Genomic DNA, 22,354 nt, shown 5'->3' on the forward strand with positions numbered 1-22,354 from the left:
TTTGGTCCCCAACCTGCGCTCAGCTCTCACCTGTGGCTCCTAGAAGCTGTCAGCATGTGACAGCTGCCACACCCAGATAAACAATTTGGGTTGGTTTTGACAGGTGAGGGTAGCTGATGCGTCTCAAACCCCCAGTGAGTTAGGGACTGTAGGTTGCTTCCACAGAACTACAACTCCCAACATCCCCAACAAGCCACAGTTTCCAAGATTATTATTTGGGGGGCGGGACCGTGTGCTTTAAAAGCAGACACTCACTCTACATTTAAGGCACACCAAAGCAGAGGCATCACCTTGCCAAAGGCCCGTATAGTTCAAGCTCTGGTTTTCCCAGTAGTGATGTATGGAAGTGAGAGCTGGACCATAAAGAAAGCTGATCGCCAAAGAATTGATGCTTTTGAATTATGGTGCTGGAGGAGACTCTTGAGAGTCCCATGGACTGCAAGAAGATCAAATGTATCCATTCTTAAGGAAATCAGCCCTGAGTGCTCACTGGAAGGACAGATCCTGAAGCTGAGGCTCCAATACTTTGGCCACTGCATGAGAAGAGAAGACTCCCTGGAAAAGACCCTGATGCTGGGAAAGATGGAGGGCACAAGGACAAGGGGACGACAGAGGACGAGATGGCTGGACAGTGTTCTAGAAGCTACCAGCATGAGTTTGACCAAACTGCGGGAGGCAGGAGTGCCTGGCGTGCTCTGGTCCAGGGGGTCACGAAGAGTCGGACAGACTAAACGACTAAACAACAACAAGAACACAGCTTCTCTCCAGAGAATCCTGGGTAGTGCAGTTTGTTGGAGATGCTGGGAGTTGTAGGTCTGGGGGGAGGATCCCCCAGAGAATCCTGGGAACTGTGGCTTGTTAAGGAACTAGAACTTCCAACACCCTTAAGAAACCATGGTTCCCAGGATTCTTGGCGAGGCGGGGCAAAGCCCTGCGCTTTCAGCTGTACAGTCGGACGAGCTGCCAGCGCGCGCAGTTCGGCTCTGCCCTTATTAATCCAAATCCGCTGCTATTTGATCCGCGGGCGCGCACTATATCACCGGGGCTGCCTTTATTTATAGCTCCCTTGCTCATGCCGATTGGGATCCAACAGGCGGCTTGGGGACCGGTTGCTCCGGCCACCTGGAGCCCGGGGGTCCCTCCTTCCTTCCCTCCTTCCCTCCCTCCCCTCCATCTCCCCTCCATCCATCCATCTATCCTTCCTCCCTCTCTCCTCCTCCTCCTCCCTCTCTTCCCTCCTCCAGAGCGCTAATCATCTTGTTATTTCGCGATCACGACTCAGCGCGCGGCTCCTTCGCTCGCCGCCTCCTCCTCGCTCCAACTCTGCCTGTTGGACGCGCTCTTTAGCTCCTGAGCCTCTCCAGACGGGGCGCCGGCTGCTTCTCTCCCCCCCCCCCCCCTGCGCAACAGGGCTGCAGGAGAGAGGGACCCAGAATGGCCAGGATTTCTGCCCCCCTTCCTCCTCTTTTTTTAATGATAAAAAATTAAACCCCCTCTGAAAACCAAGATCGCCTGCCTGGCTTTGGGAGACGCGAAGAAGTGAGATTTCATTTGTGGGGGGCATTCATTTTTTGCTCCCGACCAGCTCAGGCAGAGGAGCGGATGAAGTTCCTTGGGCTGCCTGCTCCGGAGGGAGGCTGCCTCTTCGTGGCTGGGACCACCCGGGACCCCCTCGCGGGACACCGAGGATCCGAGGACGGGGGTCTCTCCCTATCGCCTCCTCCATCACTCCTGCCCCGGGCCGCCCTCCTCCTCCTCCTCCTCCTCCTCTTCTTCCAACATCGCCCAAGCTGGATTCTGATGGAATTAAAAAGATGTTTGTGTCCAGCCTCCTGGATTTCCAGAAGACCAGATACGCCAGGTAAACGTCTCCTCGGGAGTAAGCCCTGCTAGGTGCAAGGCGCTGGCTCCCCTGTAAAGGGAGAAATGCGGTCTTAGCTTTGACTTCTCGGTGAGGTCTGTCTTTCTTGCAATCCCAAGAATCTTTGCTCAGAAGTAAGTCACCCTCTCCTCAATTTAATACGTATTATTATTAATAATAAAACATTTATATACCGCTATTTATTTATTTTTAAACCCCAAAACAACCACAGCGGTTTACAATGATAGTACATCAAACAATACATAAACCCAGCAGGACTTCCTGGTAGATGCTCTTAGGATGGCTGCCTTAAAGAGCATTAGAGGAACATCGGGTCATATTGATGGGGTTGTTTTCCTCAGAACAGCCTTGCAAGGTAGGCTGGCGTATGTCCTTGATGACACAGGTGAGCTGAGAGAAGGGCTTGGATAAAGCTACCTGGTAGGGGGACTAGATGATGCTCAGTCAGGGGCGAAACTAGGCTTTATTTCAACCGGGTCAAAGACCCACTTTGACTGTAACTTATGCTTTATCCTTGGCCTTTTGCCTCCCGCTCCCCCCCCCCAAAGATAAACTTTGAAATCTCTCACCATTACTGGGCTTTATTTCAACCAGGTCAAAGACCCAGTTTGATACCCCTCCATCCGTATTCGCACACACACAGGCTGGGAGCCTCAGTGGTGCCCCTATGGAGGCTTCACCGGGGCAAAAAAAAAACCCCTAGCTAGCCTTCCCCCCCACCCGCAGCTCTGGCTCTGGCTAAGTGTGTGTGTTTAGGGGTGGCAGAGCTTCTGCAACTTTTAATAGTTCTGTAACGGGGAGTGTTGCACAGCCCCCAACATCTCCTTAAAAGCTGCCAGCAAAGGAGAGCTGATTGCCTCCCAAGGCAAGGCCCTTCCACCATCAAACAGTAATAGTAATAATAATAATAATAATAATTATTATTATTATTATTATTATTAATGCCCTGCCCATCTGGCTGGGTTTCCCCAGCCATTCTGGGTGGCTCCCAACAGAATATTAATATTAATACAGTGGTACCTCGGGTTAAGAACTCAATTCATTCTGGAGGTCTGTTGTTAACCTGAAACTGTTCTTAACCTGAGGTACCACTTTAGCTAATGGGGCCTCCCACTGCCGCCGCACGATTTTTGTTCTCATCCTGAAGCAAAGTTCTTAACTCAAGGTACTATTTCTGGGTTAGCGGAGTCTGTAACCTGAAGCGTCTGTAACCCAAGGTACCACTGTAATAATAATAATAATAATAATAATAATAATAATAATAATAATAAAGTGATAAAACATGAAACATTAAAACCTTCCCTAAACAGGGCTTCCCTAAACAGTACTTGCCATTCGCAAGTGCCCCCCCCCCCCGGTGTTTAGCTAAAATCTGCTTCCCATCGATTTCTGCCTCTCGGCTCTAGGCCTGTCCTCTGGAGCGACAGAGAAAAAGACTGCTTCATCCTCCATGTACATCTGTAGAGGTGAGTCAGATGTAGCATAATGAAAGTTTATTTAAAATTTTTTTGCCTAGCATGGAGAAAATGGATAGAGAAAAGCCCCCCCCCCCATATAACACTGGAACTCGTAGGCATTCAATGAAGCCGAAAGTTGGAAGGACAGATAAAAAGAAAGCCCCTTTTCAGTGTTAAACTTTGGAACTCCTTGCTGCAGGAAGCAGTGGTGAGCTAGGATGGATTTAAAACAGTGTTTCCCAACCTTTTTTGGGCAAAGGCACACTTGTTTCATGAAAAAAATCTCGAGGCACACCACCATTACAGCCCCGTGACGTCAGCGCGCAGCGTCACGCAGGGAGGGACATGAATTGCTAGCAAATTACATAATCACCACCTTGAGGGTTGGCTCATCTTCTCCGAAGGCAGAACCCCATTAATTAACAGGACAGACTCACACCATAGCCAAGACCTCAGTCATGCACAGTCATGCACATGTGGGGGCTAAATGAGGACGAAGACCGGGCAGAGAGCAGGGTTCAAATCACCCCACCTGGCCAGGACAATCCCTGGGTGCTCCCTTGGGCCACTCGCCTGACCCACCTCGCAGGGCTGTTGTTGCGAGGATAACACGGGGAGAACCACGCGCGCCCCCGGGAGCTCCTTGGAGGAGAAAGCGGGCGATGAATGCAATGCATGAAATATATGAGAGGCGACCAGGTTTTGCAGGTGAGGGGCCCCCGCCAGCCTCCGCTTCCAACACCCGGCGCAACGACGCCGAAGTTTCCCCCCGGGCTCGGCTCGGGGAGCAGCGCTGCTCCCCCCCGGCTCCCCTTCGCCCTCCCGGCTCTCTCTGCCGCCCACTGGGGACCCCCCTCACCTGCCAAGTCCGGAGCGCCGGTGGAAGTTGCATGCATGCATGCAGGACGCCGCGTTGCCATTGCATTGCACTGCACTCTGTGCAATGCCTGCACGCATGCATTGCCTTGCACGCCCGCCAAGGGGTCTCCCCGCGGTCCGATGCGTCCCCTCCGGCGCGGATGCAGCATTGCAAAAAAAAAAACTCCCCGACGCAGCCCTACCTGGGGGGCAGCCTCCGCCTCCGCCGCTCCGCCTCCGCGGGGATCCCCGGGCTCCATCCTGCCGCCCAATCTCCGCGGGGGCGCAGGCAGGCTGCGCGGGGTCTGCGCGGAAGAGCCCCTGCCCGCCCGCCCGGCCGCCGCCGCTGCGCTCATTCCATGGCCGGGAGAAGAGCGCTTCAAACAAAACGCCCGGCCCGCCAGGCCATGCTGGGAAACGTAGGTTGCGCACCCCGCACGGGCGCGGAGCCCAAGGGCGAGGGGACTACGGATCCCAGCAGCCCCCGCACCGGGGACGGAGGGGGAGAGGCCGGGTGCAGGGATGGAGGGATGGAGGGACGGGTGGGCGAGCGAGCGAGTGAGTGAGTGGCAGCCGCCAAGCCTTGGCCGAGAGCCAGGAAGGGCCTCCCCGGAGGAGGAGGAGGAGGAGGAGGGAGGCGCAGAGCGGGAGGGAGGGAGGGAACCCCAGGGGTCATCTAGTGACGGCGCCCCAATCGAAAATTTGACTTTAAAAAAAAAATATTTCGAATTTTTTAATTTTCCCCGTGGCACACCAGGCAACATCTCGCGGCACACTAGTGTGCCACGGAACAGTGGTTGGGAAACACTGATTTAAAAGAGAGTTAGACATGGAGGAGGGTAAAGCTATCAATGACTGCTAGCTATGGCTATGCCCTGGAAGCAGCAATGTTTTCAAAAACCAGCTGGGGGGAACCACAGGCGGGGAGAGGGCTGTTGCTCTCAGCTCCCGCTTGTGGGTTTCTCACTGGGCCATCTGATTGGCCACAGGTTCACAGAATCGTAGAGTTGGAAGGGATCCCGCGAGTCATCTAGTCCACCCCCCGCCGTGCAGGAATCTCAACTAAAGCATCCAAGACCATCCAACCTCTCCATAGAAACCTCCAGTGATACTGCAGTAGATGGGCCGTTGGCCGGATCCTGCAGGTGCTGTTTGCATGTTCGTTGGGGGAAACACTTGGGCTCATGGTAGCCATCATTCGTGTGACTGGTGAGGCTGAACGCAATAATAATAATAATAATAATAATAATAATAATAATAATAATAATAATATTTATACCCCGCCCATCTGGCTGGGTTTCCCCAGCCACTCTGGGTGGCTTCCAACTGAACATTAAAAACAATACAGCATCAGACATTAAAAACTTACCTAAACAGGGTCACCTTCAGTGGTCTTTTAAAAGTAAAATAGTTGTTTATTGCCTTGACATCTGCTGGGAGGGCGTTCCAAAGGGCAGGCGCCACCACCGAGAAGGCCCTCTGCCAGGTTCCCTGTATCCTCACTTCTCGCAGGGAGGGAACCACCAGAAGGCCCTTGGTGCTGGACCTCAGTGTCTGGGCAGAACTATGGGGGTGGAGATGCTCCTTCAGGTATACTGGACTGAGGCCGTTTAGGGCTTTAAAGGTCAGCACCAACACTTTGAATTGTGCTCGGAAATGTATTGGGAGCCAATGCAGATCTCTCAGGACCAGTGTTATGTGGTTTCGGCGGCCGCTCCCAGTCACCAGTCTAGCTGCCGCATTCTGGATTAGTTGGAGTTTCTGGGTCACCTTCAAAGGTAGCCCCACGTAGAGCGCATTGCAGTAGTCCAAGCGGGAGATAACTAGAGCATGCACCACTCTGGTGAGACAGTCCATGGACAGGGAGGGTCTCAGCCTGTGTACCAGATGGAGCTGGTAGACAGCTGCCCTGGACACAGAATTGACCTGCGCCTCCATGGACAGCTGTGAGTCCAAAATGACTCCCAGGCTGCACACCTGGTCCTTCAGGGGCACAGTGAGGCATGTCTGTCAGATTGTTCTGAAGGGGATTTGGGTGTGCAGATCTGACACAATCTCTGTGGCTAGCAGAGATGTCTCGTGTGGCTTAGAAACTGTGGACAGAAGCTGGGAGGGTGGCCACAAGCTCCACTCGGCAAACTGCCCTCTCCACCCCTGAAGAGAAGAGATGCCCTGCTGGTCCCACCCTGCCTTGGGAAACAGAAGGGCCCTTTGGGCTGATCCAACAGGTTTTGGTCCCACGTAGGAGAAAAGAGAATTTCGATTAAGTAAGTGTAGCTTTCATGGAGCAGGAAGTTGTTGCACTTCCTGGACTCCTGCACCGCAGTTGAACAGAAAGTGATTTGAGGCACCCGAGATAGACCCACGCAGATTTCTGACTCAGTTTTCAAACAATGACATACCCACCCTCCCTTGCAAGTATATGGCTGAAATGAAGAAACCTGCAGGGCGGGGCTTCACCAGGGGTGAGCTTACATGTGAAAGGACTCTGAGCTCGGTTTGGTCCTGGTATTCATTGCAACAAATTCCTGGGCTCAGAATTACATAATTTTAAGTTTGGCGCTCCGGTTGCTGGATGTCAAGACTTCTGGTGAAAAACAAACTAGATCCCAGAAGCCCAGATCTCAGAAATCTTGCACCCGCCCCACAAAAGATCCAGGATTCTTCATTTCCACTTGTTTAGCTCAATCCCCAAATCTCCCTTTTCTGAGCACAGGCTGCTTCCAGGGAGAACCTCATGGAGCTAAATTGCATTTTCTCTACGGTGCTTTGCAGCTGGCGGACTGTGATTCAATAGCCAGAAATGGGATTGATTATCCAGGCAGCCCTCTAATGGTTCCCTGTGGGGTGGGGTGTCTTCCACACACCCCTTGGAAGTTGTTTCATCATACGACTTGCAGCAAGTAACTTTGCATGAACTTACAGAATCATTAAGAGTTCATGCGATATTTGAAAGATTATTGTAAGCAATTAACATCGCTAGCAGGGTTGTCTGAAGACTTGTAATGAGATATTTTCTATCTTTCTATATTTATTTAAATTTCGAGCAGTTCTGAAATGAGTGTAATTAGAATTGGAAAACGTATAACTTGCAATAATATAAAGGTGAATTTCAAAAGGCATGAGGTGGGAGGGAAGGAAGTCGATAAAGAGTCAGGGCAGTAAAGTGAAGAATGATGATGTGAATGCATAATATTAAATGGAAAACAAAAAAAAATTGTGTGTGTGTGTGTGAGAGAGAGAGAGAGAGAGAGAGAGAATGTGTGTGTGTGTGTGTGAATGAATGTGTGTGTGTGAGAGAGAGAGAGAGTGTGTGAATGAATGTGTGTGTGTGTGTGTGTGTGTGCGCGCGCGCGCACGTGCGTGTATGAGTTGGAAGGGACCCCAAGGGCCATCTAGTCCAACCCTCTGCAATGAAGGAATCATTTTTTTAAAAAAATATCATTATGAGGCAACTGCAAGGTAACCACCCTGCCCTAGTCCTCAGCTGCTGGTCATCCTAGTCCCTGCTCTGGAGCTGAGGCAAGGTGGCCCCCATCCTCCATCTTTGCCATGGTCAGCAGTGCCCATTTGCCTGCTCCTTCCTGGTCAGTTGCCCAGTTTTGTCGGAGTCCCATTGTTGAGCAACAGTGTTCAGAGCTCGGTGGAGTGTGAGGCCAAACAAGCAGAAGATAAGAGTCTCTGAGACAGGCTTGGCAGAGTCCGTATCCGAAGTCAGGTCCGTTCTGAGGGTCAGGCAAACAGCAATCTACATAGTCAGGCGGTCAGGGAATCCGATGATCACAAAGCCAAAGGTCCAAATGGAGAACAGGAAACAGCAAGGTGGGACCGGGAACCATAGATGTTGTTTCCAGCACCTGACTGCTGCTGAGCGCTTTGTTTCAGAAGACTGAAGCCAGTTGGTTCCCATTTCCTCCCTGTCACTGAAGGCTGGTGAGCTTCTTCCTCTTCAGGCCAGGTTGACTCTTGGCCCATGACAAGTTTGCTCCCAGCAGGAGTGGGAAAGCGTCGCTGCTCTTTCTCCAGCCTCTTGCAATCAGAGCTGCCAGGTCATGATCATCCCAGACTCTGAGACTTCAGGGCCCAAACCTGAGACCTAGGGGCAGACCCTGATCTTACAGGGATGTGTCCTGGAGACGGAAGTTAATTGGGAGCAGGGCAGGGCAGGTACCCCCACCCTGAGCACCTATGCTATAATTTGCAGCCAGATCCTGCTGGACTGGAGTTTGCAAGCTGCATGCAGAGTCTTCTTAATTATTTGATGGTGATGGAAGGCACTCTTGCCCACCCAGAGATTTGAGCCCTCCCTGTAAGGGGTCAGGCAAACTTGGAGACTTCGGGTCAGGCCCAAAGGTTTGGCAGCCATCCTTGCCGCTCCTCTGTTGCTTGAAGAGGGCAGCTGAACAGGTGCTGAAATATGAACCTTGGCAGCTGCTCTGGTTTCTGGGTAATCCCCTTTCAGGAGTGGAAGAAATATTTAGCTGGTTCCTCCCAGCTTTGAAGTGCGGTTTCCGAGTTGCAAGTAGTCACATTCCCATTTTACGTTGCACTTCCCGGCCTGGAAAAGACTCTGTATTCAAGTGATTACTGGGGGAGGAAATACATGTATGTATTATGGGGGAGCCAGTGAAGTAGTTTGCAACCAGAGATTTGCCTCTCTCTCCCCCCCCCCCTCTCTCTCACACACACAGAGCCAGTGTGGTTTAGTGGTTAAGAGCGGTGGACTCGTAATCTGGTGAACCGGATTCGTGTCTCCGCTCCTCCACATGCAGCTACTGGGTGACCTTGGGCCAGTCACACTTCTCTGAAGTCTCTCAGCCTCACTCACCTCACAGTGTTTGTTGTGGGGGAGGAAGGGAAAGGAGAATGTTAGCCGCTTTGAGACTCCTTAGGGTAGTGATGCAGGTGGCGCTGTGGTCTAAACCACTGAGCCTCTTGGGCTTGCTGATCAGAAGGTCGGCAGTTCAAATCCAAGCAACGGGGTGAGCTCCCATTGTTTGGTCCCTGCTCCTGCCCACCTAGCAGTTCAAAAGCACTTCAAAGTGCAAGTAGATAAATAGGTACCGCTCCTGCCGGAAGGTAAACGGCATTTCCGCGCGCTGCTCTGGTTCACCAGAAGTGGCTTAGTCATGCTGGCCACATGACCCGGAAGCTGTCTGTGGATAAACGCCGGCTCCCTTGGCCAGTAAAGTGAGATGAGCACCACAACCCCAGAGTCGTCTGCAACTGAACCTAACAGTCAGGGGTATCTTTACCTTTACCTTTAGGGTAGTGATAAAGTGGGATATCAAATCCAAACTCTTCTTCTCTTCTTCTTCAGTTGTCTTGCCTAGCAATGGACTGGATGGGAGCCAACAAACTGTAGCTCAGTCCAGATAATACTGAGACACTGTAGTGGGCAGTTCCCTAAATCAGATGGATGGGAAGTTGCCTCCTCCTGAGAGGGGTCTTCTTTGGCGATCCCTCGTAGCTGAGTAAGATTGTCTTCCATAAACACGGTTTTAACACTGAGTCCGTAAGTGACTGTGGAGGCCTATTCTGGATCCACACATCCTTCCACAGTGGGGACATTGGTTTCCGGGTGGGAGTTGATCACGGTGTGGATTTGCCAAGCGTGCCTTCCTCTTAGCACATTTCTCCCTTGTGTCCTGAGTTCGAGTGTCTTCAAAGCCTAGGACATTTTTGGTAAAGGCTGTTCTCCAATTAGAGTGCTCACAGGCACGTTTCCCAATTGTTGGTGTTTATACAACATTTTTAAAGATTTTCCTTGAGACAGTCTTTAAACCTCTTTTGTTGATCACCAGCATTACGCTTTCCATTTTTAAGTTCAGAATAGAGTAGTTGCTTTGGAAGACGATCATCGGGCATCCACACAGCAGGACCAGTCCAATGAAGTTGACGTTGAACAATCATTGCTTCAACACTGGTGATCTTTGCTTCTTCCAGTACACTGGTATTAGTTCGCCAAGTGATGTGTAAAATTTTTTGGAGACACCGCTGATGGAATCTTTCGAGGAGTTGGAGACGGCGTTTATAAGTGGTCCACGTTTCACAAGCAGACAGTAAGGTTGGTAGTACAATAGCTTTGTAAACAAGCATTTTGCTTCCCCTGCAAACATCCTGGTCCTCAAACACTCTGCACTTCAATCGGGAGAAAGCCGCACTAGCAGAGCTCAGGCGATTACCTCTGAAGGAGTGGTTACGTAGCTTGGGGTACTTCTATGCTGCCGCCTGAGGCACAGGGGGCCTCAGAGGTGCCTTCCATCAGCTTGGGCTGGTGGCCCAGCTGAACCCCTCTCTGGGCAGAGATCAATAGTTTTACTTCTGTTGTCTATGTCCTGCTAACCTCTAGGTTAGATTACTGCAACACATGTGGGGCTGCTTCTGGAGATGGTTCAGCTGGTTCAGAATTTGGCAGCCAGGTTGCTAACTGAGGCAAGATGGTTTACATCCACCCTGGCCGAACCACACTGGCTGCCAATCAGTTTCTGGGCCCAGTTCAAAGCCTTAAATGGCTCAGGACCACAACACCTCAAGGGCTGTCTCTCCCCGTATGCTGACTCTGTGATCACCATCTGAGGCCCTTCTTCGTGTGCCTCCTCCGCAGGAGGTCCAGAGAGTGTCAACACGAGAACAGGGCCTTTTCTGCAGTGGCTCCCCATTTGTGGAACACTCTCTCCAGGGAGGTTCTTCAACCAGGCTTTGGGCTGGTTAACATTCTATTCAATATCAATCTATATATAGATACAATATATTAGCAGCAGTTCAGGATACACCTCAGCAACCAGTTGCTGGAGACTGAGGGAGGTGAGACAGTGCTCTTGAACTCGAGTCCTGCTTGTGTGTTTCCCACTAGGGCATCTGTCTGGCCATAAGAGGGTGCTGGACTAGATGGACTGTTGGCTTGATCCAGCAGGCTCTTTTTATGATTTGTTTTCACTTCTTGAGTCTGTTCCCCTTCATCTACCTCCTTCTCAAAATCCACTGTCCGGAACTGGACCCACAAGAGCTGACTAGGGCAGCATAAAATGGAAATGTGACTACTTGCAACTTGGAAAGTGCAGCTCTGCTTTCCAGGGAGAGGGAGCAGGAAATGCGTCTGTCTGTCCCTGGGAAATGGGGGCAGTTGAGGAACAAGTAAAAGCACCTGTTTGTCCAGATCATGTAACTTGGTGGCCTCTGACGAAGCTTATCTCCTGATTAAGGCAGAGGGAGCTTTGGGGTTAAACGGGGTCAGGTTATTCTTGGCTGGCATTGGTATGAGTGACCTGAAAACTTGACCCGACCAGGTTTCCTGTGAGCCTCTGGACTCAATTCTCTGGACTCATTCTATGCCTACCGTGAAGGTGCAGCCAAGTGGATTATAACCAGGTCACCAGGCGAATGCCACTAGAGTGATAAAGCTGAAGTGGTGCCAGGCTGTGTACGGGCCTCCCAGGACTAAAACAATGGTGCCACGGTGTGTGATTGGAGCACCACACCTCTGGGTAGCAGCAGTCAAGCTTAGGGGAGTGTAGGGCTTCCTCACCGATCTTCCGAACACACCTCTCGCTTTTGCAGCAAAAGGCATGAGGGCCTGCCAAAATTTGCAACAGTCTCATAGGTGATAACAAAGAACGAGTGTCAAATGTAACTGTCTCTATTTTGACATTCAGTTTGGCTGTGTGCGACTTTCAAACAAACTGCAGAACAAAATACTGTAGAGATCTTACTATACAATAATAATGCAAGGATGTCATCACACTGCAATTCACATTGCTGCCAACAGGTGCTGCTGCAAACCACAGCAAGAACAGCAGCAGTGCAGGGCGATGAGGAGGGAGATGGAGATGGGGCGGAAGGCAGGCAGGGCAGGGGGCCCAGAAGAGCAGGCGAGCAGGTGGGTGACCCAGGCAGGCAGGCAGGCAGGCAAGTGAACAAGCAAGTAGGCAGCCTAGATGAGCAGTCTAGGGGGAGGGCAGCCCAGGTGAGCTGCAGAGAAACAGCCAGGACAGGACAACCCAGCTCACCAGCATCTATCCTGCTCTACTGCTGCTCCATCCCTTCTCCTCACCCTCTGCAGCTGAGGCCGAAACAGTTGCATTGATGAGACACAGGTGATATGTGGAGGGGAGCAGGGGGCCTGATTTGGGTGAGCTGCAAGGTGAGGTCCGATGGGAGGCAGGGATGGGCCAGGAAATTTTGCTGCTTGAGGGAAAACAGTTAATGGTGTCCCCCCCTGCCGCTGCCGCCGCTTCTGCCACACTTCCCTCACCACTGATGGAGGCAACTGGAGGCAGCCCAGAGGAGCACTGAAGGCAGCAAGGGGGAAAGAGGCCAGAGAGGAGGAAGAGGAGGAGGGCAACAAGCAAAGGCCACCCCTTTCAGCTGTCTCCAGCCTGCCAACTGAAGCAACTGCCTCACTATGTCTCATGGGCAGGGCTGGATATAGGTTTGATGAGGCCTTAAGCTCCTGAAGGTAATGGGACCCTTTATATGTCCAGCTCTCCTTTGTCAACAACAAATTGTCACTGTTTTTTGTGTTGAATATATGGTAATTTATGGACCCAATAGGTATCTAATGCCATTTGCACATGTTGCCGTGCAACCAGTACATGCAGAATGTAGGCACACTATATGTTGTTGTTGTTGTTGTTTAGTCAGTTAGTCGTGTCCGCCTCTTCGTGACCCCCTGGACCAGAGCACGCCAGGCACTCCTGACTTCCACTGCCTCCTGCAGCTTGGTCAAACTCATGTTAGTAGCTTCAAGAACACTGTCCCACCATCTCGTCTTCTGTCGTCCCCTTCTCCTTGTGCCCTATATATAGAAAGGAGCAAACCAGTGATATTTGAGGGAGCAGACTAGCAGGTGGGGCCCCTTACTTACATCACAGGAGCCTACACTGTTGCTGTACGTAGGTTTTATTTTAATTGTATTTTTATTTTATATTTTGGAAATGTACATCCAGTTTTTTCCCCTTTAATTTTTTTGGGGGCCCCCAAAAGGGTGGGGCCCTAAGCTATAGCTTGTTTAGCTTATACGTAAACCCAGACCAGTCAATGGGTTGACTGGCCCCAATAGGAGGGGGTCAACTAGGGGGTGGAAGTGGTAAGGGGGGGTTGGTGAGCAGAGCCAGCAAGAATGCAGCCCCCCCAACATGCACTTAAGAGGCCAACAGCCTCAGCTCAGCTGCCTTGAAGCTCCCACGTTTGTAACCGTGACGTTTGCCACATTCCTCTCTGACGGGGGATTATGGATTTACCTCCTGGACCGTGGTCCCAAATTCAGCTGTGACGTAAATGGCAGGCAGTGTCAGTTATGAAGCGATCAGGTTCCCGTCCGGGGATTATCTTACTGCCTCTCACCAGCCGTTTTTCCGCTTGTTTCCTCCTCCTGGTCTTTGCCACCTTGGAGGTATGGGTTACATTTGTTTTGCGTGACCCAAGGATGCCCAGCCGAGTATGAATTACACTTCTTTGCCACTTTAACACTTGTTGAGTGTAAGTGGGTCACGGGAGGGTGGACTGGTCGGCGCAGCTCTGATCACATCTCCCTTGCAGCAGAATTGGGGTTTATTGTTATCATTTGATCAACTTTCTCCTTGCTTTCAGGATTTTGGAACGACACACCGACTTCGAACTTTAACCTGACTCCTATTAACCAATTAAGCAGGGTTGCTTCCTCTACCTCTTCTTTTTTAAAAGAAAGGGACCTGCACAAAACAAAATTCTAGCCAGCGGCTGTGCTTTCTGCAAGGTCACTTAAAGTGTGGGTGTTTGGTCATTTGGATAGCTTCTCTGCCCTCAAGGAGACATTCGGGGTTCGTGTTGTAGTCTGTTATTTTGGCCCCGAGGCGACTTCTAAATGGGTGTTTCACTGGAGAGCAAAGGTGTGTTCTTTGAGGGGTGCACGAACTGTGACATGACAGGAGCTTATAAAATTAGATAACTTCACTAGCATCTCTCGGTATTGTGAACAACACCGAACTTACCTTTTGTTGGTATCTTCATGAAGATAAAGAAAACAAAAGACTGAATTAAGCATTTGAAACATCTATTGAAATCAGACATTATAAGTTCATCTTAGACTGGGTAGTTCGCAAGTTTATGTGGCTTTGCACAAGGTTTTGCATTTTTCTCAGAAGATTGATAAAGAATGGATAATTATTTTGGTAATTATTGTGTGTATATTAGTCGCCAACGTGTTGCATGAGTCGTACTACTATAAAATTTAACATGGAGAAAGGTTTTTGCCCCTCTCTCATAACACTAGAACGCGTGGATATCCAATGAAGTTGACTGTTATAAGATTCAGGATAGGGAAAAGAAAGCCCATCATCCACATAGCTGAACTATGGAACTCCCTGTTGCAGGAGACCAGAGATGGCCACCAACTTGGATGGCTTGAAAAGAGGATTGGACAAATTCATGGAGGAGGAGAGAGCTATTGAGGGCTGCTAGCCAGAATGGCTCTGCTCGGCTTCCACAGTCAGAGGCAGCAATTTTTCTGAATCCCAACTGCTGGAAACCTCAGGAGAGGAGAGTTACTCTTGTGTCGAATCCTGCTTGCTGGTTTCGTGTTGGGGCATTTGGTCGGCCACAGTGAGAACAGGATGCTGGACAAGATGGGCGAATGCCCTGATCCAGGAGGCTCTTCTTGCGTTCTTATCCTTCCTAGTTAAAGAGGACGTGCAGTGATGGTGCCAGGTGAGCCTCTCTGGGGATAGCATTCCACAAACGGGGAGCCACCACTAAAAAGGCCCTGTTCACTTTGACCGAAAGAAGGAGAGAGATTCAATTATATATGTGGGAATGTTCAGGGAGGCAGGAGAGGATATACTGTTTATTAATATCCTTCCTAACTTGAACTAGCAAGTTCTATAACTTAGCCGAGTTTTAACATTCCCCTTTGAAAGCACAGTGGGTAGCTGGTTGTAGGCTTGTTTAAGCTTCTCAATATAGATTCCTGGTAAGATCCTTTCTTTCCCTCTTAAAAGAATAAACACGCCACAATCTTGTGTAAAATATATAAAAGTAGTTTACTCACACCATCAGTTCACAGTTGGATCCCTGAAGGCAGACTTAGTTACAAAGTATATACATGTGGGTCTACCCCATATAGGGGGTTAATCGGAGTGACTGCAGACTGGTAGTCACTGCAGTTCACACGACGAAAGGAAGATGGAAAAGGAGGGAGGAGGGCTGTGTGCCTTGCACTTTTGATACCTGGACAGGTAAGGTCACGCCCACCTCTAGTCACATGCCAGAGGAAGGATACCCCAGTCCAGGAAGAAACAGGAAGTTTTTGACTCGCTGGACCAAACGTCCCCTTGCATATCCACTCTAGGAAAACAAGGAATGTTGTATTTGTCTGCTACATATGTATCACATCCCACAAGCCCAGCCTCTCCTGGGGAGTAGGGGTAAAACGTAGCCATACCACCTGCCCCTTCCACCTGAGCTCTCCTTTTCAGGAATTGCCAAGGCCTTGTGGGATACCTGGCCATATGAACTGGCAACCATAGTCCGGAGAAGATGAATGAACCTTCCTGCAGTTGTCTGTCCTGCGAGCGAACCTCCTTTAGCAGAGGTGCCTGTGCTGTTTTTTTTTATTTTAAAGATTGTGTTTCTTCCGGAGGGGCGAGGGAGGCGGGGAGCCCCATGCAAGCCAGAATCTGTGCGGAGCTGCCCTTTCAACACCTGGCGCTCCAGATGGGTGCGTAGGAGATGCATTCGGTTGCTCAAAAACAGGGGACAGGACATGCGCGCTTGAGCACATGCGTAGGTGTTTTGGCAGAGACGGGATCATTTCCACCCATCTCTCTTCCTCCTCGGTGCTGGAAATCCTTTCCATTTTGTCGATTGATGGGATGCGTTCAACCTGGAAAAGAGGAGGCAGAGAGGTGATATGAGAGCCCTCTATCTGAAGGGCTCCTACATGGAAGATGGAGCAGACTTGTTTTCTCCTGCTCTGGAGGGTAGGACTCGAACCCAGGGCTTCACATGGCAAGAAAGGAGATTCCTACTAAATGTTAGGAAGAACGTTTTGATGTAAGAGCTGCCTGACATTGCAACAGACCTCCTTGGTAGGCGGCGAACTCTCCTTCCTTGGAGGTTTTTAAGCGGAGATTGAGTGGGCACTTGTCATGGATGTTTTAGCTGTGATTCCTGCACTGCAGGGGGTTGGACTAGATGACCCTTGGGGTCCCTTCCAACTCTACTATTCTGTGATTCTATTATTTCTCTACTGCATTGATTTATGCTGGTTAATAATAATAATGATAGTAAATTTTAATTTATACCCCGCACTTCCCGGTTCAAAAACCAGGCTCAGGGTGGCTAACAACAAATTTAAAACACTTAATTGTAAAAGCAGCATAAAATACAGTATAAAAACATGAATAACAATAAAATTCAGAAATCACTTTAGGGGAAATAAGCATTAGATAATCCCCAGGACTAGCTGGCTGAATTGGTCCTACTTGGGCCAGCGAGGAGGTCTGGGGAGAATTAGCTGTGGGGTCTCAGAGTGGGGAATCTTCATAAAAGGGGAGGGGGAGGGAAGAGAAGGGAAATAAAAGATCGGGCTGAGTTCAAATTAAAGGCCAGGCGGAATAGCTCTGTCTTACAGGCCCAACGGAAGGAAGTTCAATCCTGCAGGGCCCTGGTCTCCTGGGACAGAGCATTCCACCAGGTCAGAGCCATCACCGAGAAGGCCCTGGCCCTGGTGGAGGATAGTCTGACTTTCTTAGGGCCTGGGACCTCTAAACTATGGTTATTCATGGACCTTAAGGTCCTCTTAATATGAAAGCACCCGTATTTGGGGATTCTCCCCTCCCTTTTTGGACCTGCAGTTTCTTTTTTACTGTTTTACAAAACAAAAAAGTTAAAATATAAACTAGAGGCTGTGCCACACTCTACTGGCGAAGCACTCCATGCTGCCACAACTGGGGCAGATCTTTTCTATGCTCATTTCCAGCCCTCTAAGGTGGGTGTGGCATGCATTTTCTGCTGGTTTAGAATGTAATTCGCTACTCAGAAGTGGCGCAAGAGGGAAGGAAGACAGAAAATCCTATTTTCAAAGCTTGTAGTGAGAGCATTATCAGATTACAGATCGAAAGGATAAAGAGACCCAGAGTCCAGCCGAGGGGAATTAGCAAAAGGCCGACTGCTGGCTGCAAGCAGATGAACAAAAGTAAGAGAGAGTCTTCACTGAAATCAAGGTTTCATTACCTGGAGTGCAACACTTAGTGCACCCAGTTGTGCAAATCTAACTGGCAGCTTAAGATTTTAAGCAAGCGAGTGCTATTGTGACTATTATTATTAACAGCTGTGGTATCTAGCGCTTACAAAGCATGCCAGATTTTCGGAGCACCGTTAAAAGTCTCTGCCTGCGTGCTTGATATCTAAAAGACATGATACAAAAGGAAAAAGGATTGCGGAGGGATGAGGAAAACAAACACTGGGGCAGCTGCCAGGAGGACAGGATGCTGTCCCTCTCGCCACGACGATCTTCCTTCCTGTCTTGATGCCCTGATAATTTAAAATATTTTTAAAGAGGGTGTAAAAGTTCCTCTAAGCTCCATAAACACCACTGGAGTTTGTTAAAATGCATGCAGGAGGGGAAAGGGCTCCTGTGTTCAAATCCTGCTTGCAGGTTTCCTTTCCTTTTTTTAAAAAACAAATTTTATTGGATTTTTACAATTTAATATTCAACCAAATAACAAAATTTGCCATATAAACAAAAAAGAAAAGGAAAAAAAAACCTCCCCATGACTTCCCTCAACTTCCCCTTCTGGTTCTTCAAACATTTATTACTTCTGCTTAATTTTTGTCTTGTTTTTATGATCTTATACCTCAATACACTTAAATACTTGCCATTTTTATACCAAATTTTCTTTCATAATTACATCTTGCACTCAATTACATTCCATATTATTCTTTCTTGACCTTTCAACTTGGTCTTATCCAGCAGGCTCTTTTCATATTTTTAAAAACACATTAGAGAAAATTGCTTAGGTTAGATAAAATGTTGTTTCCCCTGTTGGTTTCTACAGCCACAGCTGGCACTGTGAATCTCCAACCGTTTTTGACTCCATCCTCCTCCATCGTCTCCCGAGACAGACGGAAGCCAATGGAGATTACAAAGAGAACAGGAAAGCGTGAAAGCTATCCCTGGTCTCTGGTCCCCAGTGACTCGGCAGTGAAGGGAAGGTTCTCTGCACGCCCTCAGAGGCACCCTTGCCTTGCTCACCACGACGAACACACATCGTAGCAGGGATGAGCCTCAGCATTTGAAAAGGAGCTCAGATTTATACTGAGTCCCCCGGTCCATCTAGCTCTCAGTTGTCTGCACTGACGGGCTGCAGCCCTGCAGGGTCTCAGAGAGAGGATGTTGCCGGTCAGAGATGGAAGGAGGGACCTTCCGCATGGATACCTACCACTGAGCATCAACGCTGGAAAGTAGGCTCCAAAGCAGGGGCCAGCAAAATTACCGTGCCTCGGGCCGGTGTCTCCAGTGCTAACCACGTGGCAAGCCGAAGAGTGTGTGCCCATTCACGTGTGCACACGCTATTTCTGGTGCACTTCTGGGTCGGAGGAGCACCAGAAATAGCTTGTGCCCGTGTGCACGGGCCTCCTCCGACCCAGATGTGCACCGGAAATAATGCTTGCGCATGCACACAACACTTGTGCATGCACACAAGCTATTTCCAGTGTGAAATAGTGTGGTGTAGTGGCTAAGAGCGATAGACTCGTAATCTGGTGAACCGGGTTCGTGTCCCCGCTCCTCCACATGCAGCTGCTGGATGACCTTGGGCCAGTCACACTTCTCTGAAGTCTCTCAGCCTCACTCACCTCACAGAGTGTCTGTTGTGGGGGAGGAAGGGAAAGGAGATTGTGAGCCGCTTTGAGACTCCTTCGGGTAGTGATAAAGCGGGATATCAAGTCCAAACTCTTCTCTTTCCGGTGCTCCTCTGATCCGGAAGTGGACAGCCGCCCCTCGCAGCGCAGCGCAGTGCTGGTAAGAGCGGGCAGTGGCAGCGGGTGGCAGGGATTGCCGTGGGCTGGATAAACGAGTCCCTCGGGCCTTATCCGGCCCACGGACCTTAGTTTGGGGGCCCCTGCTCCAAAGGTTGCTCTCTTAGTGGTAGTGCAGGCCTGGGACTGAACATGCATCAATTTGTTGCGCCTCCCAGTCTCCTTCTGCGGCACAGCCTTCCTCGTTTTAGCTTCCTCGGTCTTCGGTTTCCCTGACAACTCCTTCCACCGACAGATGCTCAGAGCCTCTCCATGCTGTTGTTTCCCTTCCTTGTGGCATTACCCCCACCCTGGTTTTCCTAGCTGTTTTTTCTTCTTGCTGGTGTTCCTTTCATCCCAAAGGCATGAATATCACACCCCAAATTGGCCTACTGCTTCTTAAAACCTTTAAATCGGGATTCTGTACCATTCTGAGTCACTGCTGCTCCTGCCCTGGTACCTGCGTCTCCCCTTCCCCCAAATCCTGCCATGCATTCATTATTTTTTATTTATTTTCCATTTAATTATATACATTCACATCATCATTATCATCCACTTTACCGCTCTGGCTCTTTAGAGCCAATCGACTTCTTTCCCTCCTGCCTCATGGCTATCGAAATTCACCTTTATCTCATTGCATTTTGTACGTTGTCTAATTCTAATTACACTCATTACAAAACGGCTCAAAATTTAAATAAATATAGAAAGGTAGGAAATTTCTCATTACAAGTCTTCAGACAACCCTGCTAGTGATGCAATAATCTTTCAAATATCGTATAAATTTACTCCGGTCCTTTTGGAATCCTTGATCATGCTGGTTTCGGATTTTTCCCGTCGGCTTTGCCAGTTCTGCAAAGTCCATCATCTTCATCTGCCCCTCATCTTTCGTTGGTATTCTTCTTGTTTCCATTTTGGGGCTAAAAGAATTCTTGCCACACAAACAGTCTTTTTATCTTCCCTTGGTGTCTCTTCACCCACTATCCCTAATAGAAAGGCTTCTGGTTTTTTAACAGAAGTATGTTTAAACATTTTCTTTAGCTCATTTTATATCATTTCCCAGAAAGCCTTTACCTCTTTACAAGTCCACCACATGTGGTAGTAGAAGATACCCTCCCTTTCTTTACATTCCCAACACGCATTGGTTCTTGTCTTGAACATTTCAGCCAGTTTTGCTGGTGTTAAATACCATCTCTACATCATTTTCATAACATTTTCTTTAAGTGCACTGCATGCAGTAAAATTAATGCCTTCCTGCCATGCATTCATACACACACACACACACAAATAATTTCCAAAAATCATATACCATGCTTTCTTATCTTATATACTGTTTTGGACTTCCATCAACTGCATCTGAAGATTTTTCAATCTTTATCACTTAATTTACATTTCCTAATTTCTCTATTACTTTTAATTGTCCTTAACTAATAATTCTCTTCCTAGTCTTTCTTGCAATATTTCACATAGTCCTCCTTACAAAACTTCTTGCAGTCCCACTAGCGTAACCTGTTTGTTACAATTGCTTTTCAAATAGTTCAAATATTTACTCCAATCCTCTGAGAATCTCTGGTCCCGCAGGTTTCGAATCCTTCCTGTTGTCTTATCTCATTCTGCGTAGTCCATTAATTTCATCTGCCATGCTTCTTTTGTCGGTAGTTCTTCTGGTTTCCATTTTTGTGCCAATAATATTCTTGCTGCTGTTGTTGCATATGAAAACAATTTACTATCCCGTCTATTAATATCCTCCCCTACAATGCCAAGTAAAAATGCTTCTGGTTGTTTTTATAAATGTATATTTCAAAATCTTTTTCATCTCGTTATATATCATTTCCCAGAAGCTTTTCACTTTCTTACATTCCCACCACATGTGATAAAAAGTTCCTTCTTTTTCTTTACATTTCCAACATTTATTACTTATTTTATACATTTTGGCATTCATTCTTATCATCGTGGAAAGAAGAGCTTGCAGGATCAGGCCAGCATCCTGTTCTCACAGAGGCCAACCAGATGCTCATCGTAGGAGACCAGCGAGCAGGATCCAAGCCCAAGGAAAACTCTCTCCTCCTCCTGTGGTTTCCAGCTATTGGCACCCAGACCCATTTACTGCCTCCAACCTGGACTGTCCTTGTAATGATTTAAATAGGTCTACTCTTGAGTATGGTTGAGTTGGACGCAAGCCCTATTTAACAGAGTGGCCAGGGAGAATATTCCAAAATCTGGATGCTGGGACAGAAAACCTCACCCCAGGAGGCCCCCGCTTGCCTCAGAGGTGGGTATCCAGCAAATCCACACGCCCTTGGCTGGGCTGGCACATATGGGTCCCAGTTTTTTGGGTCCCAGGCCATTTAGAGTACTCTGAATTGATCCTGGAAGTCGAGCAGCCAGTGTAGCTTTTATGCTATGAACCGCCCTGCGATCTATGGATCGAGGGCGGTATATGAATTTAATAAATAACAGCAGTCATAGAGCTCTGCTGGCAAAACAGGGTAAAATCTGCAGGTAAAACTGCTGCCATAACCTAACTTCTTTCTGCAGAAAGGAACAGTGGAATTCTGCCACCTGCGTGAATTAAACTGAGACAGGAAACATAATAACATACCATATTTTTCGTGCCATAAGACGCACCTGACTATAAGATGCACCTAGGGGGGGGGGATTCTGAACGAAACAGGGAATGTATGATTTTTGTGGTGCAGGCTGTAGCCACGGACATGCTATGTGATCTGATGGTGAATTTGGGGTGACCCAATGCAAAAACCCTGAGGATCCATGGGCTTTTACCTCCCCCCTCCCAGGCAGCCTCCTTTATCTCTAGCGTCCCTTATCTCCCCCCCGATTGCTTGCCGATCAGCTGCTTCCTTTTAACACGCCCTTCCCTCTTTCAAAAAAAAAAAAAAAAGCATGATCTGCTTTTCTCTCCTGGGCAATTCGGCTCCAGGGACCACGCATTCGCTCCATAAGACGCACAGACATTTCCCCTTACTTTTTAGGAAGAAAAAAGTGTGTCTTATGGAGCGAAAAATACGGTACGTAGAGACTGCTGGATCAGGCCAATGTCCCGTCTAATCCAGCATCCTGTTCTCATAGAGGAAAGCCTGCGGGAAAAGTGCAAGCAGGATTCGAACACAAGAGCAACTCTCCGCTCCCGTGGTTTCCAGCA

At 48.9% G+C, this 22,354-nt stretch overlaps 1 protein-coding gene across 2 annotated transcripts in view; it reads left to right on the plus strand.

The window, feature by feature from the left end:
• The first annotated feature begins 969 nt into the window (after positions 1-969).
• MMD2 (monocyte to macrophage differentiation associated 2) overlaps positions 970-22,354 on the plus strand; it is a 42,462-nt gene continuing 21,077 nt past the window's right edge. Inside the window, exons 1-2 of one of the 2 annotated variants that reach the window (XM_083474816.1) lie at positions 1,755-1,861; positions 5,187-5,342. Coding sequence is in view for 1 of the 2 variants with exons in the window: in XM_083474815.1 (XP_083330941.1) it covers positions 1,815-1,861 (47 nt within the window). In the remaining variant the exon portion in view is untranslated. Of the gene's footprint in view, positions 1,862-5,186; positions 5,343-22,354 lie in introns of both variants that reach the window. The other variant, XM_083474815.1, reaches the window with a different exon arrangement.

The sequence above is a fragment of the Podarcis liolepis genome (assembly GCF_965112155.1).
Source record: "Podarcis liolepis genome assembly, chromosome: 14".
Classification (NCBI taxonomy): domain Eukaryota; kingdom Metazoa; phylum Chordata; class Lepidosauria; order Squamata; family Lacertidae; genus Podarcis; species Podarcis liolepis.